The 19,924-nt window shown below is 33.1% G+C and overlaps 1 protein-coding gene across 7 annotated transcripts in view; it reads left to right on the plus strand.

The window, feature by feature from the left end:
• The window catches only part of RYR3 (ryanodine receptor 3), a 193,985-nt gene that overhangs the window by 146,057 nt on the left and 28,004 nt on the right, over nt 1-19,924 (plus strand). For 3 of the 7 annotated variants that reach the window (XM_074542790.1, XM_074542791.1, XM_074542792.1), the window contains 10 exons: nt 1,290-1,610; nt 2,952-3,192; nt 3,508-3,595; nt 3,702-3,794; nt 8,620-8,634; nt 11,631-11,801; nt 12,259-12,318; nt 13,475-13,606; nt 14,442-14,554; nt 18,489-18,585. In XM_074542790.1, coding sequence (XP_074398891.1) covers nt 1,290-1,610; nt 2,952-3,192; nt 3,508-3,595; nt 3,702-3,794; nt 8,620-8,634; nt 11,631-11,801; nt 12,259-12,318; nt 13,475-13,606; nt 14,442-14,554; nt 18,489-18,585 — 1,331 coding nt within the window. Of the gene's footprint in view, nt 1-1,289; nt 1,611-2,951; nt 3,193-3,507; nt 3,596-3,701; nt 3,795-6,735; nt 6,757-8,619; nt 8,635-11,630; nt 11,802-12,258; nt 12,319-13,474; nt 13,607-14,441; nt 14,555-18,488; nt 18,586-19,924 lie in introns of all 7 variants that reach the window. The other 4 variants (XM_014266442.3, XM_074542789.1, XM_074542794.1 and 1 more) reach the window with 2 other exon arrangements.

A 19,924-nucleotide genomic window follows, 5' to 3' on the forward strand; every position in this document is an offset into this window, starting at 1 on the left:
TTGAACTCTGTCAGGCTGGTGCTGTGACCACTTCCCAAGTAACTAGATCAAGCTCCTCATAAGGCTTTCCCTTCCCCACCCCTGTGACCTCCCTTTAGGTACTCTCTAAAAGCTTGATTTTTTTTTTAATATTCTGCTGCCCAAAACTGAGCACAGTAGGTAAAGCCTCACCTCCAGGTGAGGCCACCCCAGAGCAGAGGGGACAGTCCCCTCCCTTGCCTGGCTGCGATGCTGTGCCTAATGCATCCCAGGATACAGGTTGGCCCTCCTGGCTGCCAGGGCACTGCTGACTCATAATAAACTTGCTGCCAAACAGGTCCAAGGTTCCTTTCCATTACATTGCTTTCCAGCATCTCATTCCCCATCTACAGACAGAATCCACAATGGGCCTTACCCATTTTCTGTTTCTATCAAAAGGAACATGAATCCTTCCAGACTGAATTTCTTTGCTTGCTTCTATCCCAACTTACTCTCAATGGACTCATATCTTAAAATATTTCAGCATTTTCCTCACTGATCCATGAAAGAGTCACTAACTGCAAAAATCTCTGTACCTTTAAACAAACAAACATGAAATCAATCTACCCCTATTTATTTTTCTTATGTTTCATGAAGTTTTTCCATATAAAAGCAGTTATGGAGAAGCTTCTGCTAGCCCTTCCTCACAGATCTGCTTTATAAGAGCTGTACTATAACAATTACCATATCCAGAAATAGTGGAAGAATTTTGCTTGAGTGACTGTCACTAGATTCCAGTGTGTTGTTAATTGCTGAAGAAGCATCCTTTATTTTCTAATACAAGCATATGATAACTGGAATCTTTGCTGGCATTTTTGTTGGGAGATAGTTTGTTTTTTTACACTTCATTTTAACCCCATACTTTTGAATTGTTTCTTTCTCTTTCCCCAGGGTGGATTTAATCTTTGGCAAACCACCATAAAAATTGTGAATAATTATGAATACAATGTGCAGAGTATAGCCAATATTAAAATAATATTTTAATTTCTGTTCTTCACATTTACATAACTCACCAGATAATTGCAGGACACCTTAGGGTAAAGCCATAGCCATATGGCAGCTATTGTTTACATTACTGTATATATGCACATCATCCCTAAGACACAATTTATGAAAGGAGATACCCACGCATACCCCAAAGTGTTACTATAGCTCTGCCTGTCCAAGATGGTGAAGGAAAAAAATCAGAGCCATTTGTATTTAGGGTTTAAACATAGATGTTCTCTTTCATTTTGCTAATTAACATTTTGGTTTTCTACCCTTACTTGCAGTTTTAGGTATGCCTGATACAGTAGAAGAAATGTGTCCAGAGATCCCTCAGCTGGATAGACTAATAAAGGAAATAAATGATTTAGCAGAGTCTGGAGCAAGGTATACTGAAATGCCTCATGTAATTGAGGTGATCTTACCCATGCTATGCAACTATTTATCCTACTGGTGGGAAAGAGGTTCTGAGAGTGTTCCTCAAAGTGCTGGGCCTTGCTGTACAATGATAACATCTGAGCATCTGAGCATTGTTCTTGGAAACATTCTAAAGATCATTAACAACAATCTGGGAATAGATGAAGCCTCTTGGATGAAAAGAATTGCAGGTACTGTAAATATTTTTTGAACAGTAATTGTACTAATAATATTTAATTACTTTGCTATGCTTTACCTTATTGCCCAGTGACATAATAACAAAAAATTATGACTAGAACCATCATGAAAGGAAGAGAAATAAAATATAAGTAACAATAAGAGAAATATGTTTATGTTTTATTATTAGTTATATGCATCACTGTAAGAAGAGAGATTTCTATTCTCCATAAGGAATTTTGAAAATCTCTTCTCTATGCACTGTATAAGAGCCTTAGTGCTTAATTTGGAGTGGTGAATTCCATTGATTTTCAAGACTCCTGAGTAGAGTGAATTATATTCATGAAATATCAGGACAACATGGAAAGAAAGTGCACATGGTGAAATAATCTCAGGAGTAACCCAAGTTCAAAATTAGTTGGTTTGCCCAAATAAATATGTGAGCTATTAAATAAGCTGAAAGTTTTTTCAAAATATCACATAAGATATAGTATTTATCCTGCTAAAGAAGTTTACCATATCCAAATTTTATCATTCATATTATACAGTGTAAGAATATAATGTGCAATAACACAGTTCAAGAAACTCTATGTAAAGGTAATAATTTCCTGCTAAATTTGAATAACCAGTACCCATTAGTACTGTGTTTTTGATGTTTTAAGTGCTAGAAGGTCTTAAATAATAACAAGGATTCCATCGAAATTTAGTAAGAAGTTTGCTGCTTAGTTGTAGAGAGTGTTTCCTGCAGTTTTGTACTGATTGTTCATCTACATAAGGTGATAATATACTCATGTTGTCCTTGCAAGGATTTTTTGGCTTGAGTAGTTTGCATTTTGACTTGAATAGTTTGCATAGAAGTACTTGTACAAAGTTGATCTATGACCTTGATTTACTCACTCATTCTCTTCATTTTAACTTGCCCAAGGCAGAGAAGTAGCAGAGAAGTAAAGGACTTCTTCCAGAACACTATCTTCTGGTGGTTTTCTGACATTGAATACAAAAAAGCCATCCCAGACAAAAAAAACCCAAACAAAACAAAAAGTATTTTTCTGAGGACTTTGTGTCTCAATCCTTATTTTGTTTAGGTTCTTACTTAGAGACATGGGACTTGCTAAAACAATGACAGTTTAATTTATATTCGACTGAAATACTTATAATCCAAATCCACAGTCTTTTAATCTCACAATAGACAGTTTTTATAAAGCTGCATTCATAGTTTTATTAATAATTTTATGGTGGAACATTTATGAAGCCACATAAACTCTACTGTTCCTAGAACTTCAGCATTCATGTTAATACAATGAAAAACACCAGTTATGCATTAATCATAGAATTATCTATATTTTCATGTATAGTTTATGCTCAACCCATCATCAGCAAAGCCAGACCTGATCTTCTCAGATCTCACTTTATTCCAACACTGGATAAATTGAAGAAAAAAGCTATGAAAATAGTGATGGAAGAAGAGCAACTGAAAGCAGACAATAAAAATGACACCCAAGAAGCTGAGCTACTCATTCTTGATGAGTTTGCTGTACTTTGTAGAGACCTTTATGCCTTCTATCCAATGTTGATACGCTATGTAGACAACAACAGGTAAAATAACCTAATAATTAAACTCATATTTATTACTTAATATACTGGAATCTATGATCAGACAATCAGGAAGAACACAGTTCGCTTAATCTTAGAGTGAGAATCAAATTCTGCATGTTTTAGGTTCTTAAATCTTAATCCTGAATAATTTAAGATTCTTAAAGAAAGCTATACCTTTAATTCACACCTTTTGCTCAGATGCAAATTCCTAGATTAACTAGAAAAATGTTACCTGATCTATTAAATAGGGATCATCATATTAAACTGCCTTCTTTTAAGTATCTTCTTTTAAATTTCTCTTATTTTTGTAATTAGAGCTAATTGGCTAAAGAAACCGGATGCAGATTCTGATGAACTCTTTCGAATGGTGGCTGAAGTTTTTATCCTGTGGTGTAAATCACATGTAAGATAAAAAGTGCACTTTTCCTTTAATTTCATTCTATTTTTAAATATAAATGTTGTACATGCAGGTAAGTTAAACTTCTGGTGATTTATTTTTTTTCCTTTAGAATTTTAAAAGAGAAGAACAAAATTTTGTGATTCAGAATGAAATCAACAATTTGGCATTTTTAACAGGAGACACCAAGAGCAAGATGTCTAAAGTAAGTTAATAAAAAAATTGTGGATCAGGTAAATCAACACTGTGTGTTTATTATGTTGAAAGAAGGCTCTGAAAACCTACTGAGATTGCAGTTGCTTTGCTGTTAGAAGAAAAATAGTTTTGCTTCTTGATGACAGATGTGACAAATAATATGCAAAATATAGTCTGTGTACCTTAGAATTACTTACTAAATGTCTGCTAATACTCAAAGACACAAGATTAAAATAAGTCTTGATTTGAAAAGTTGCACACATAAGAAAATATGGGCTGTATTATAAAGTGTGGGTTATTGAAGATTCAGGAAAGAAAAAGGTGGACTATTTTATAAAAGCAAGTGAAGAAATATTGCCTCATCATTTTTGTACTATATGCGATATATTTTTATACTCTGTATTGTTCTGTCAGCTTTGATGGAGCACAGATCTCTTTACATGTACCTCTTTAAATATATAGTGTTGCTACATGTGCACCATTTTTCTTGTTTCTTATCAATTAAGACATTCATCTATTTTTTGCTGATTTTCAATATGACAAGACGCTGATATGATGACTTGAAAGTACATCTTGTTACCTGTACAATAGAGAAATTGTCAAGGTAATTGTCAAAGGCTGCTTTGACCTTAGCTGAGGATATTGCCTTACTCAGCTAAAGCCAGATGAAGTCTAATTCCAAATTAGTGTTGGTAAATATACTGAAGAAACCCTTTCTTTTATTCCTATTTATAATGATTTTGGAGTAATCCTATTCTGAAGGTGTAGCAGAGAATTATAATTTTAAGTTTTGTATTTCACTGTATTTTGTTTTCCTGAAACCTAGCTATTGTAAGTCCATTTTCAAACAATAGAGAACCAGATAAAATGTACTGTTACATTTCTTAATTATATTTAAAAATGTGTTTTAAAATGTGTTTAAAACCCAAGCTTTTTTTTTTCTTTTTTCCTATGAATTTTTTAAGTTTTGAAACCTGACTAAGCTAAACCCTGATATTGCAATTTTTACAAGCAAAAATATTACTATCTGTTCATCTTTAGTTCATGACCAGCTCTGAAAAACAAGTCCAACTTTATAAAGAATTCTGTATTTGGAGAAGAGGAATTTTTTAACCTCTTTCTTGTTGTTAAGATGCAGCTTATCAAAATTGTTTGATAGAAATGGAATGTTTGTATCATCCTTATTAACAAGACAAATAGTGGGCACATCCAGGCTATTTGAGGAGCAGTTGCACAATACAGCAGACTAGAATATACAGGTCTGTACTTTTATCGTATGGCAATCATTGCACACCCATTTATTATGTGTATTTTAACATTTATACTTACAGCTGGCCTGAGGAGATGAAAAAATAGATGTACTTTCATTTTTTAGACACCATAGATTAGAAACAGTATATTTAATCTAAACTGCATCCCACTTCAGTACTGATAACAGGATAATATGAAGTAAAGTGTTAGTGCCATATTTTTGTCAGTCTGGCATGGCAGGAATAAAAGGCAGGTCTTCACAAAATAAGGAATAGGTAGGTCTCCTACTGTACTACTTGCAGATTTACAATAGTTAGAGGATTTCATATTAGTATTTTCTGCAGGAATTTTAGATCTCTTCTTTGAGACTATTTCAGTTGCATAGAATACATTTCCTTTGGATATACTGAGGTAAATGAGGAGTGGATTTTGATAATATCACAGGAATTTAACATCAATAATCTCTATTATCCAAATCTGACTTTGAGATTATATTTTCAAAAGCCTAATGTGTATATTTAAGTATGCAAATATACTATGTATGAATAATTGTATTAATATATTTGTAACAGGGGTGTAGATGCATATGTAAATATGTTTTTATTCCATGGGTATATAGTACAGAGAGATTCTGGGGATTTTGTATGCATATAATTTTTTGTAAGCAAATCAATATCAATTTATGGTGTTCCAGGACACAGTGCATGGTTATTGCTAATAAAGAAAGAAAGAAAGAAAATATTGTATTGTTCATGACTGAATATTTTACTAATATGATACTGTAATGGCAGGCATTATTGCAGAACAGCTGATATTTTAGATGCTTGTTTCATGATGACTTGAATACCATGAAGAAATATGTGAAGTGTCCTTTAGAAGGGTTGTATTGGTTTTCTATATATGATTTCTAAGCAGGAAATTGCTAATATTTCATAATATAAAATATAAGTGGTCTAAACCCAGCACATCCAATAAATTATAGATTTACATCTGTTTTGTTGGCTTTTTTTAAGACTGCGTAGATTAAAATAAACAAGAAAATCTCAAAGTAACTGAATTTCAAGTTTTCTTGCAGGTTTGATATTTATTTCTATCCTTAGACATTGATCAGTATAGGACATTACATTAGGGAACATTATAATTTCTTGCTTTAATTTTAATGTTTATCTCAAAAAGTAGCAAGTTTACTGAGTAATTAGCTCTTTCCTCTCTAGCACTTATTCCTCTTTATTCACATTATTTCTTGTGGAATCAATCTTATCCAATATTTATCAAGCATGACAAAGTATAGAAAACTGAATAGGAACTTTGGCTATTGGCAGTGGGCCCAGGACAGAGCATTTTGGGGTGCCCCAAAGGAGTAAGGCCCAGGCTGATCTCAGACTGCCTTAGGTAACAGAGATTCAGTGTTCTTCCTGATAAAAATACTGGGGTGCTATCAGAGTGTAAGGTGTAGTATATCCTGTACAGAAGGTTCTATATCCTTACATGCCATAAAAGAAAGCAAAGGAGAAAGGAGTAGCATTAAGTTACTTATTAGTAGCTAATTTCCATGGTAACAAACTACTGATCATTAAAATCAAGAAATTAATTAAGTATCCATTGTATTTTTATTATACTATATTAACTTTGCTACTAGATTTTCAAATAAATGTATTAACAGCTGAGAATTTAATTTTTCTTTTCTAAAAATATGGCAGCAGAATGCTCGGAGGGGAATGGTAAGTTAGAGAACTTCCAGTCTGAGAGAGACTGGTAACTTAGATCACATTGAAATACCAGATTTGTGATAGAAGTGTTGAAATGGAGAATTTAAACATGTTCAACTCCACTGGTCTGTTATTTTGGACCCCTTCATAGGTTTCTTGATAAAATAGCCTTTTGGTTAAGAGGAAATGATGTCCTATAGTGTTTTTCAGTTAACTGGGATAGAAGACTGAATGTATACATTCACATGTACATAATAATTGTGTACCATGTATGTGGGCTATTTTCCTGTGTCAGTTTTGGAATCTAAATGAATGTGTGGCTGGATATACACCTTCAGTTGCTAAACATTTATATATCTTACTGGAGTTTTTTTTTTACTTGCCCTCATTAATTTTTATAAGCTATTCTTAAGAATAGATTGAGTAAACTTATTATAGAAGTTAGAGGCCATCATAATATGCAAGTTCTTATTATGAAACAAAATGGTTGTTTGTGCCCATCTGTAACATGTAGTACACATTGTTTGCAGATTTACAATAGTTAGAGGATTTTATGTTAGTATTTTCTTCAGGAATTCTAGATCTCCTCTTTGACAGTACTTCAATTGCATAGAATACATTTTCTTTGGATATACTGAGGTAAATCAGGAGTGGATTATTTTTATGGTCAGCTACAATAAATTAAATATAATTAACATTTCCTTATCTTTAGTGTATACATACATCTGTATATACCTGCTGAGCCATGTCTATGCAGTATCTACATATTTCACACAACTGAAATTTTAAATTAAAATTTGCTATTTGCTCAAGGTATTAAATATTATAAGGTGCTAAGATTCTGACACCTAATTTGAATATTAGTCCTTTGCTTTTCTTTACTTGTACCTGCTTTTCTTACTATGTGATATAAATCGAGTAGGCTATAAAAAGATTTTAATACCTTGGCATCAACATTTTGAAACTTATTCAGATATCACAAGAAAATGAAGTTACTTTTAGGGCAGAATGACAGAAGTGAGGGCTTGTATGTGTTTTTTTCTGCTTGTTTTTAACCAACAGCTTCCTACAGTATTTTCCTATGCCTGGTTGAGGATTCTGTTCAGTAATAGTTTATTTTATCTTACCATAAATAAATGGTTTTGTCATTATTTTCTTAATATTTTCTGACATAATTAAAATATAATGTTGACTATGGAATAGATATTTATTGGAGTGTATTTATAGTATTAATATAATAAATGGGAAGAATCCTCTCTATGTATGAGAGTAACAGCTGCGTTTATAATATTGTTTTCAAAATGGGTACTGCTGAGAGATGCAAGCTGAAGTTTTGTCTCAGGCTGTCTTAAAAAGAGTAATTAGCTATGCAATGGGAAAATATATCTGTAAATTAAGTGCTATACCTTGCCAGTGATAGTTTGATTTCTAAACACATTTTTTTCTCAAATATATTTTGGTGGGGAAAAGAGGTAGAAAGAGCTATTTTTGTGAAAATGTGAATATTTTTCATTACTGGATTATCCAGAGTTCCAGACACCATTCCTCTTTTAACAAAATTGGGAAGAGATGCAGTAATCAGTGTATTGATAGGTTAACTTACTGGATGTCCTTAAATGTGAAAGCAACAAATGGAAGTGTATGGTAGAACAGCAATAGAAATTCAGAAGTTCAATCATTCGATTTAAAGATTAAATGAGATTTCACTAAGATCTCATTTGGTTATGCATTTACAATCTATTGTTTTACCTATGAGCTTACGTATTTTTACTGTCCTCATAACGCTGAGTAAGTTTATAAGAAACTTGTAAAATTATCATCCTTTCATCTCTTTTACTTATGCTTTTTTTTCCCCTTTATTTTTCTTTCATACAGGCCATGCAAGTAAAGGTACAGGTCAAAGTGCATGATGTGTCTTTGTTTTAGATTTAGAGATGATCAGGCTCCAAGCACTCCTTCCATTGATCATAGCAGTGGCGTCACAAAGTGAAGCACCAGGTTCCACCTACTATAAATTTTGTCCCAGCTAAAGTGGCAGTCTTTGACCAGAGCAGATAAAATTCCCTTTGGTACTCCTAAATATTGCTTAATGTGAAAATGTACTAAAGCTACCTTTTAAAAACTATTTTAGATGTACATTCTGCCTCTGCTGTCCTTCTGCATTCTATTTTTTTGCTAAAATAGTGAAGTAGCCATTGTAAAAGTAATGTCTAAGTAGAGTCATTAGAAAGATGTATTTGGCTTATAATATTCAAAAAGAATATTTGAGAGAAATGTGCTATAACCTCTACCCCATTTGTAGGTGAATAGAAGATTGTATTCAATCCAATAAGTTTAAATAAGATATACAGTTCAAATTCTAGCTTTTTCCAAAAGTAAAATGGCTTTTACTAAAGGTGTGAGGTGTGACACAGCTTTAGAATAACACTTATTTCTTTTATGTATTTAATGTATTTGAAGATTTCTTTTCCTTCAGTGAACTACAGGTCACTTTCCTTTGCATCATTCATATTATATTTTTAATATGAATTTCTAAAATAGACGAGTACTTTCTGACCTATGGTGCATTCTTCATGGGTGAAGTAGAATAAGCAGCAAAATGGAGCATAAATCCTTTCATCTTTCCCTTTACCCTGTGTGCTGAGAAGCATACATGATGCTGTGAAGAGCTTTTAATCAATTAAACAGGAGACATGAGTTAAAAAGGGAGAAGCTCTGTTAAACTAATAACCTGATTTCATGCTTTGCTATTGTCAAACTTTCCAGGTAAACAGAGCAGGATTTAATGACTGCCCTCATAGTAATCTCAAAGAACAGAAGCTCAAAGGGGGATGGAAATTCAGAAAATATTATATCTATAATCTTAACCAGTTTTAGCTGATTTTTTAGTGTAAATAAATTATTTCTTCCTTTTCATTGTGTATTTAGTTATTATTAATCTACTAAAGAATCTTAATTGGTTTTTGGTATATGGATTTTTTTCAGAAATATCCATTTGTATGTTTAAATCCTCAGACAAGTAAGACTATTACATGCTTTTAGGCAACCAAATTATATCATCCCTCCTGTTGAGGTCCTTATACCACAGTTCATTATTTAGGCAAAATATATCTGATTTAAAGCTCTTTACATATGCAATACAGGTATGGTGTGTACATGGGTGCATATCTGAGCTGAAAGAGACAAAATTCCATTGTCATTTAGGTTTCAGTCTGTGACTCTATTTATACATTTAGCAGCTGGAGAAGTGAATTCACAGGCAGCAGAATTTATGGCAAAGGCAGAATGGATCTTCTTTTCGTGTTTTGAAAATTCTTGTTTTAAGGTTCACAATCTTATTAATTTCATATGAACATAAAGAAATTGGATGTGCAAAATGTCCACTGGCATAAAAGATGCAGAAACCAGTATACCTCCCATTCCTTTTTTCTTTTAAAGATATATCTGTTACATATTTGGTTATTCCTTATTTAAGATGCGTAGTGACGCCACTGGAGTACAGTGATACATTGTGGGATTTGTTTGTCTGCTGTCAATGTAGAGTACAAATAATGTCATTATTAAAGCCATTGCATCACTATTTCTAAGGCACTTTGAAAAGCAAAGCTTTGAGGCCAGTACTCTCCTGCAATTGTTAGTTCCTTCAGAAAGGAAGCCACATCCATTGCGTGTTCCCTCACACTTCAAAATACTTAACACAAGCTCTGTACAGGGAGATTTCCCATCTAGAAGACAGAATTTGCCAAAATTTATCACCAAATAGAATATGTACAGCTGCCTTTTTTCTTCCAGTGATTACTGTGATAATAGTGAGGCATTAATTGGGAAATAATGAATTGCAATGGATTCTGCTGTATCCTTATGTGGAACTACACAATCTATTATAAGAACAGTAGTTTGTAAATCCTAATTGACAGAAGGGAAAGGATATGGAGGGTTAAATGAAAGCATTTGTAATTTTGTAGTGTTGTACAAGCCTGGAGGCCTAGTCCTGAAATCTTATCTTAAGCAAAACTCCCCTTGAGTATAAGTAGGAGTTTAATCTGGGTACAGAATTCAGAACTGGGCTGTTTGATGTTGTTGCTGTTTACTGTGTGTTCATTAAGTATATGGGTCTGTTTGAAAGATTTTGGTTCTCTGTCTCATAAAGGAAAAGTTGGATGTGAAATATGTTGTACAGTGTCTGTCATAAGAAGATAGGGCAGATGTTATTCTGTTGTGCTGTTTACTTTTGTCTCTTTTGTTTTCCTATTCATGATGATATCCAAAGATACAAAATTTTAAATTTTTTGTCCCAAATTTATTCATATTATCCAAAGCCAAAGGGCAGCACTTTCCCAGAGGCACTAATTGGCACTTTATAACATTGAATCAAAGCCTTTTAAATAATACTGTTTTTCAGATGAGACAAGTCAGGCAATATTCATTCATTCAGACCCTGGATAACTGTCTTTGTATAAATCTCTTACAAAAAGATAAACATCCTAAATTTGTCTCTGTAGCATAGGACAAATAATAGTGTCCCCTGAGAATGATTCAGCTTTTAATAGTAGGGTTGTTTCTGATTTGAAAGGTAAGATCCAGAAAGTATTGTCAAGCTAATATGTATGAATGCACACAAAAGTGTGTGACTCCTATTACCACATTACTCTTACTGCATTTTCTGCACTGGTGCAAGCCAAAAGTATTCCTTTACATTTTCTGACCAAGCCTATACACTCTTCCTCTAGTGCTGCATTTTTAATTATTTGTAGTACATCAGGAACATAGTTTCCTTGGACCATAAGGGGAAGAGCATGTTGGAGAAATGTGTGATCAGAAAATTAAAGTAATTTTTCTTTTTTTCTTTTCTTTTCCCCCTTTTAAATTTTTTTTTTAACTTATAGTCTGGAGGACAAGATCAAGAGAGGAAGAAATCAAAACGTAGAGGGGATTTGTACTCCATACAAACATCCTTGATTGTGGCTGCACTTAAAAAGATGCTTCCTATTGGTTTGAATATGTGCACTCCTGGAGACCAAGAGCTCATCTCTTTGGCTAAGACTAGATACAGCCATGTAAGTGTGTGCTTTTAATATTTTTAATGCAAAAATAAGCAGAACTTTCTAAAATTAATTTTGGAGCATAGAAATCTAAGCAGTCAATATGATTAAATATGTGTACGTACTATAAGCAATTATAGCTGCTAATTATTGTGCTTCATTTTTTAAAAAAAGAGTGTATATAGAGGAGCCATACTTTCCCTGTTATTTTCCATTTGTGTACCATATGCAGTTTACATATTCATGTTCTTTTGCACCAAATACTGAACTACAATTTGTTAGCTTTAATTCCCTTCAAAGTTTAACCATTGTTTTATGGTTAAATTAAGCCTTTGCCCCTTCTGGCATCTTACATACTTTGAAAGCAAAAGAGTTTAAATTTCAATGTTGAAATATAAACTGGTTTATGTTGTAAAAGTTCTTGTGAAATGAATCATAATCTGATCAGAAAAATACTTCTACCTTTCTACAGAGGGACACAGATGAGGAAGTCAAAGAACACCTACGCAACAACTTACACTTGCAGGAAAAGGTAATATAGAAAAATCTGTCCTAGATACCAATGTGCACTTTCAAAACACTGAAGGTGCAATCATTTTTGGGGGATTTTTTTGTGATACAGTAACAAAAATAATCCAGAAAACTATTAGAAACGTTTCCATTTTAAAATTATTCTTCCTGATATTTCATTGCAATAAATGCCTTATTTGTGGCTTTGTTTGGTATGGTAAAATTTCTGGAAGATCTGTAGAATAGGACAAGTGTAAAGAATTGAGATACTAGTAGTCTTAAAGGTCTAATTACTTAGAATTCTAATTACTTAGAATTACAACTTGATCCAAGAAGAAAATAAAATTGAAACTCTACTACTTCAGCTTTTCTGCTTGAATCTAGCTTTCAATAATGATTAAATTAGGTGTTTGTAAAAATATATGCATTTTAAAGTGACTATAATAAAATATTAAAAGCTTTGTCATTTTTGCACTTGTGAGTTTTACAAGTACATTTATATTCCTACAATTCATATGCTGAATACACAGTCAAAGGTAATACCAATATGGAGTCCTCATCAATCTGTAAATTAAAAATAATTCAGATCATTGCCTACAGTGTTTGAACACAATAAGAGTAACTCACTTATCTGTCATGGAAGTTGACTGTCCATTTGCTATAAATTTATGCTTGCATAAATTAAAATGAGCACAAGAAGTACTTTAATGTGGTTTTCCTATTTCTGTCTTTAAGGAAAAAAAAAAAAAAAAAGAAAAAAACAAAAACTTTGGCTATAACTCTTCACCTACTGAAATTCCAGCTGTCTTTTCCAGACTCCAAAAAACAGCTTTACACTCTCAGTACAAAGGTTCTGCAAATTGAATTCAATCCCAGTACTAAATCTGCTTCCTTATTTTTAATGGAGTTAAAAGGAATAAGTAAGTTGTAAGGTACTTTATTTGGTTTAATGAAATAAAAATACAGAACCTTGCTTAAGAATTTAATTCAATTGCCCAATAATATGTGGAATCAATGCCATTTTTTGGAGCAGCTAGCAGATCTTAATTTGGTCTGAAAGGGGACAGAAATTGAGAATATTTATAAGTTTATTTATTATACGATGGGAGTAGAAGTAGTGTTGGTCAAATTCATTGCCTTCATTCAGCAGCTTATGAATAAAATATGTTGGGTTTCAGTCTGATGATCCAGCTGTGAAATGGCAGCTAAATCTGTACAAAGACATTTTAAAGAGTGATGGACCTACTGACCCTGAGAAAAATGTGGAGCGTGTGCAGAGGATATCAGCTGCTCTGTATCATCTGGAGCAGGTAAAAAGCCAAATTTCTATACTGTGTTTAATTTTGAAAAAAAGAGATTTTTCCCAGTAGAGATTATTTAAAGCACAGTGACTACCATCATTAAAGTGTCCAGATAAAACTTAGGGGTTTGTACATACGTGCATGCAAGTACCCATGCACATACAGATGTGCATATATGAAAGTTTTCAATGTAATCTGTTGAAGTGCCTTCATTTAGCTGCAGGGAAAGCTCAGGATATATTTCTGCAAAACTGCATGAACAGTCATACGAAGTAAAGCGCACACATTATCTCCATGCTGTAGCAGAAAACCATTTTGATTTTAGGAAGAGATGTTTGCTTGTGCACTTATTTTTAATATATTGATTTAGCCTGTCTCCAACTTCTGCAGCATAGGATGCTGTAGCAACTTTTGAGTTGCTTGCCTGTTCATCCAGTTGATGCAATTCAAATAAAGGAATTTGTGCTCTTCCTTCATGAAGTTAATCCATTCCATTCACAAATTATATAACACACAAATATTTTCACGTGAACAACTGAAGATGCATTGTTAGAAACAGAAAAAATAACAACTTTTGAAATTTACCAAGAATACCACATGAGGTATTCTAACATCTTCAATATTCTTGTCTGAGTTAACGGAGAGATTTCTATATAGAAGGTCCCCAGTATTTTTCTTTGTTAATAAAAAAAATAAAACCCCAAAAGAACATTTTTATCAGATGATGCAGAGCATTGGTAACATTTTCTACTTTGCTAACTAGCTAACCACTAGCTGTATAGAAAATTTTTTGATGAAAGTTAAAAAGTTTCCATTGCATATAGTAGAGGATATTTTCCTATAGGTTGAACAACCACTGAGATCAAAAAAAGCTGTTTGGCACAAACTCCTGTCAAAACAACGCAAAAGGGCTGTTGTTGCATGTTTCAGAATGGCACCATTATACAACCTGCCAAGGTAAGTGGCTGAAAAGTTTATTTCTTCACAACTTTTGTTTGCATTGTTTACTGAGTGCAAACACTGCTTGTGTGTTTACCTAGGTGTTTGTTGATTTTAAGGTGTATGTAATTTTAAGAGACAAGAATTGATTAGTCATCAGCTAATTCCTCACAGGAGCAAAATAGTCATCTCATGGCAAATAACCTGAGTGGGAAAACACCATAAGAATTACATGCTTCATTTTTGTCAGTTATTCTGTATAGTTCCTCAACTTGTCTGTGAAAACCATTCAGATGTTGCTGTTTCTGTCCATTTTTTGTCTCTGATTTGTTGCTCTTTTTAGTCTTTATTCTCCTGTGTTTATCTTTTTTCTTTTTTTTTTTATAATTTTGTATAGCTCTTCCTCTCCTCTTGCATGAACACTTCATGCTCTGTAGCTTGTCTGGGCCAGTCTTCAGCTACTACATCAGAATGTTATATGAATTAAAGCGACTGTTGGAACACTGCAGTGCAGAGAGCACTGCACAATGATATTTTAGACTTCTGTGTTACTCTGCTTCTTATTCCAATTGAATGCATATACCACAAATACTTAAATAAAATGCATCCTGTGCCTGGATCCATCCGCAGCTTTAAGCAGAATAATATGATGATATATCATTGGAGAAACTTCCTTTACTCTGTTTCTTCTCAAAAAAACTGAGTTTTATTCAGATAAAAGTTAAGCACATGTTTAATTAGGTTTGCCTCTCTCCTTCTGCAATATTTCACTTTTTGTGTGTAATATCATTATTCAAAGATTTTTGGCAAAGTCTTTAACTGAAGGGTTGTGTTGAATTTTAAAATCCATTTATTAAAGCAAATTTACACACTTGCTGTAAAGGTCTTTAGCTGAAGGTCTGTAGCTATGCCACTAACACACCTGAGGAATATTAGGTTTGCACAGGAGAAATACAAAGGCAGTTTACACCATAAAAAGCACACAACCTTCAAAACCTTCCTTTACAAAAATGAGTAGTTCTAGACTATAATAACTTCTCCAAGTTATTATGCTACCACCAGGCCGTCTTTAAAGAACCAAAAAATGGAGAGGATTAAAAACAACATAAAAAACCACCCAGAATCAATCCTTGCATGTTCAAGAGCTGTGTTTGGCAAAACAAGAGGAAGTGGTATGAAGAAATACCATTTCAGTACAACTTTTTGTGAGCAAATTTTTTTTTCACAACCATATTCTGTGTTTGTAAATTCTTAAAATGTTTAGAATAAATGCATGACCACCCAAATGTTAAAAGGGCTCCTCCTTTTTTTGCCTTACAAAGCACCCGCTTTTATTTTTTATATTTGAGGTTGACGAGGCAAAGTGGGTTATGAATCTTTAAATTCTTGACTTTTAAATTTTCAATAAAATATGGAATAATACCATATTGAAATTGAACATTTACATGTCTGCAATTTTTTTAAAAATATTTTTATGTTAAGAACTTTTCTCAAGCTTTTTGTTCTCAAAATTTTGGTAGATTTTGTGGAGCAGTTGACTCCTATTTTAAATATGAATATGAGGCAAATCTACCCTGCTATTTCATTTTGTAGTTGCTAAAAATGAACCCTCATAAAAGTATTTTTGTCAATTAATTGTGTTCTCTGCACTTCAAAACAAACAAGAGTGAAAACACAGTTTAAACTTAAAATCTTAAAGTCGTGGAAAAGTTTGGGTTGGAATAGACCTTTAAAGGTCATCTATCCTGATCCTGTTGCCATGAGCAAACTTCTGGGTATATTGCTCAACTGATAGGTTCAAACCAAAGTTTTAAAGTTCACTAGCTTATTGTCATTTTTTTTCCTAGATAAATTATAGGATCCTGACAGGAAAATAAGGCAATCACACTATTATAACAATCTCCATCATCTAAATTGACAGTGTTGCTCAGACATGCCTGAACCCTAGGGAGATTATTTCGAGTGGGGTATGATTTGTTCTAGGAGCTATTTAAATCTCTTTGATCCTGAGTTTAAAATGCAGCCCTCTATCTTGTCTATTTCTTCATTTTAGTTGCAGCTTTGTATTGGGAGTGTTAGTTCTTTGATGCTAGAATCAATTCATTTAAAGTGCAGTAAACAAATATTATGGTATTAACCTTTCCTTTATCCTAGAAAAGATAAATCTTCAGTAAATAATAAGCTTACTCTTTTGAAAATTTTCCAGATATTTAGGTGGCTTTCAGTATAGTTTAATTTTAATCTCAGAGCTGAAGATAATTTTCTGCAAAATTCACTCTAATGTCTATCAGTTTTTAGGAATTTCAGTAAGATATTTCAGAAACAGACATGTCTATTGATATGAAAGTGTTTGTTAAATCACTTAAAAATTACTTTAATTTCTGCCACAAATATTCCAAGAACTCCTTTGGATGAAAAGTTTTGTAGACACAAAACAAATAGCTATATTTAAAAAATATATATTTTTCACTAAATTAAACATCAGTTAAGTTAGGAAGTACTAATTCTTCATGCTCTGTGTTTATTGAATGTACATGGCTTTGAAAAAGTGTGTTATGTGATAAGTGTTTTCTCTGAGATGTGTCTATGTTTGATGTTTCAAGGAAATTAGTTTGAAAAAACTTTGTCTTATTGTCTGTCATCTGTATATGCACATAGATACAGCAAAGTTGTACATGGCAATTTTTCAAGCACGGTTTACGGTACATTCTATCTGACTACTTTATTGAATTTAACTTGTGCCTTTCTTCAATGAAAACCTATATGCTTTTCTTCAGACACAAAATTAGCAATTTCTTCCTGAGCACCTTTCAACGTGTTTGGCTGGAAAAAGTACATGAAAAAACTCAGTATGACAGGCTTATACTCAAGTTAACGGTAATGTAACTTGTGGAGAGCCTCTTGCTTATGCGCCCACTTCTTCCTTCCCAGCCATGATTTGATATTATCATAAAAACATGAATTTGTACAATTTTCAGAGGGGATTCTGATTGGTCAGTTTTCAAAATTTTATAATAAAACAACACCAGTGTCAGCAAGTGAGCCTAAAGTGTTGACTCAACAGCTATTCCATTATAAAATACTGATTCATGTGCACATTGTATTTAAAAGTTATTTAATGGTGGATATGTAGCGCATTTTTATAGCTTTTCTTGGTAGCAACTGATAAAAGTAAATGAAAAGGCTGCATGGAACAGCCTTTCTAGCCTCATGTACTGCAGCTCAGAAACAATTTTTTCCCCAAAATGATGTGAAGACAGATTTATTTTGCCATTATTATGTGTAGTCTTATTGCCATGAATTTATTTTCTGTGGAAAGTTAAATTAATAAATAGTATAAGTAGTAATTAATATGACTTAGAGTTTTCTAAACTTGGTCATTTCATAGAGCAGGTTTTTATATTTCTAATGCAGCTCTTTGAGGACATGCTAATACTGCCCTGATTTAGAACTGGAAGACAAGAAACTTAGATTAGGTTTCTTTCTGTGGAAGAAGGCAATGATTGTCTTTAGATACTATGTTGAAAGCACTTGATAGTTATTTTGGTGTTGATGGCCAGTGTCTGCTGTCTTGATGTTCTAAATCTAGTAATTTGGATTTACACATTGTAAATGTATACCGCACTCACTCATTCTCAGTCTGTTCAAGTGTGTGTTATTCCCATGCTTGCATTAAGGTATCAGTCGTGCAGTCTCATGTATCATGTATTTTAGGCCTCTCTTAGCCTTCAAAATAAAAAGTAATGTATACATATGCGTATAAAAACAGTAAGAATGTTCAAAAGTATCTGCAGGTTTGTCACTGAATGTTAGTTATGTTTTGCATTTTGTTTCACTGACCAATCAGAGGATCAGAATTGTACAAATAAGTATCCTTACTAACCATTAACCATCTGAGCTGTTATACTCTGTTCCGTTACCCCTCTTGATCTCACTTTCACAACCCCCCCAGGCACCGTTCTATTAACCTCTTCCTCAATGGCTATCAGAACTTTTGGATAGAAACAGAGGAATATTCATTTGAGGAGAAACTAGTTCAGGATTTGGCTGTAAGTACTGACATAACTGGGCATATATTTCAATGCCCACTTCAGTGTGTATTCTATGTATCTATTATAAAATATATTTAATTTTTGTGTACTGTATGCATAAACTTATATTAATCCTTATGCTTCATAGCATAAGGTCATTTTCTGCTGTGGTCAAAAAGACATTGTGCTTTGATGCACACTGAAGTGCATTAAGGTGATCTATGCCTTCAGACGAGCTACATGATACTCATTCTTGGGAAGAGAAATGGATTAGATGAACAGTCAGACTGTTGTTGTCATTATGGGAATTCCTATGTTTGTATATATTGTTTTATGGGGTGTTTTTAAAGCTTGATACTATTGATCCTTTTCCCTTTTAAATTTTTTTATGCATAATTAATTTTAACATTTTCAGCTTTGATACAAATTATTTTTGCTCTTTTCCTTTTTGATGCATCATAAGGATAAGTAAATATATGCAGCCATATTCAGCAAAAATGCAGTTTATCTGTGTACTTGATAAAAGTGATTGGTAAACTTCGGGATTTTGGTAGTGAACATCGGTTCAGAATGCCTAGTGCTCTTTCTCTTCCCTCTGTGTAGTTAACTTGTCAAAAATACCTCCAAGGAGCTTATCTCCTCAGTCTCTAAACACCAGGAAAGTTAATATACAGCTTCATGGATCACATGAAAATGCATCAGGAAGTGCTTCAGTGTTAGCAGAAGCACTCATGTTGTGCTTTTTAAAGAGCCATTATACCTGATATTGTAGAGACACAGAACGCTTGGGTTGGAAGGGACCATAGAGATTACCTAGTTCCAACCCCCCTGCCATGGGTAGGGATATTCTTCACATGCTCTGGACAATTATACAGTCAGTGTGATTTACTTTGTTGCTTCCTGCTAAGGAAAGAATGAGGCCATTAATCAAAGCAGTGCCTGCAATTCTTTCAGATTTCCTAGAGAATTGAACTTCTATAATTAAAATAATTACTGTAATTACAATAAATCTACAATAACTAGTAACTGTACAAAGGTGTGATAACACAAGTAAGGTAAGGGTAATAATCTGATCTTTGGCCAGCTCTGACTAGGTTATATTTTTAACTGCCAAAAAATGTTTGAAATTTGCAATAATGAGCATTAATTGAACCAAGGTTACTTGGAAATGATATATGAAAAGATTGTGGCTAGTGCTAGTCTGAATAGGATGTATCTGATGATGTTATTAAAAATTATTCCAGTACCTACTACAAAATAATTGAGCTAGAACTTCCTTTCAATTCAACTGGAGATGCATGATTTCTCTTTAATAAGGCTTCCCCAAGATTTCCCCAGTCTCCTTCTCAATATCTTG

Source organism: Zonotrichia albicollis, chromosome 6 (genome assembly GCF_047830755.1).
Source record: "Zonotrichia albicollis isolate bZonAlb1 chromosome 6, bZonAlb1.hap1, whole genome shotgun sequence".
In the NCBI taxonomy this organism is placed as follows: domain Eukaryota; kingdom Metazoa; phylum Chordata; class Aves; order Passeriformes; family Passerellidae; genus Zonotrichia; species Zonotrichia albicollis.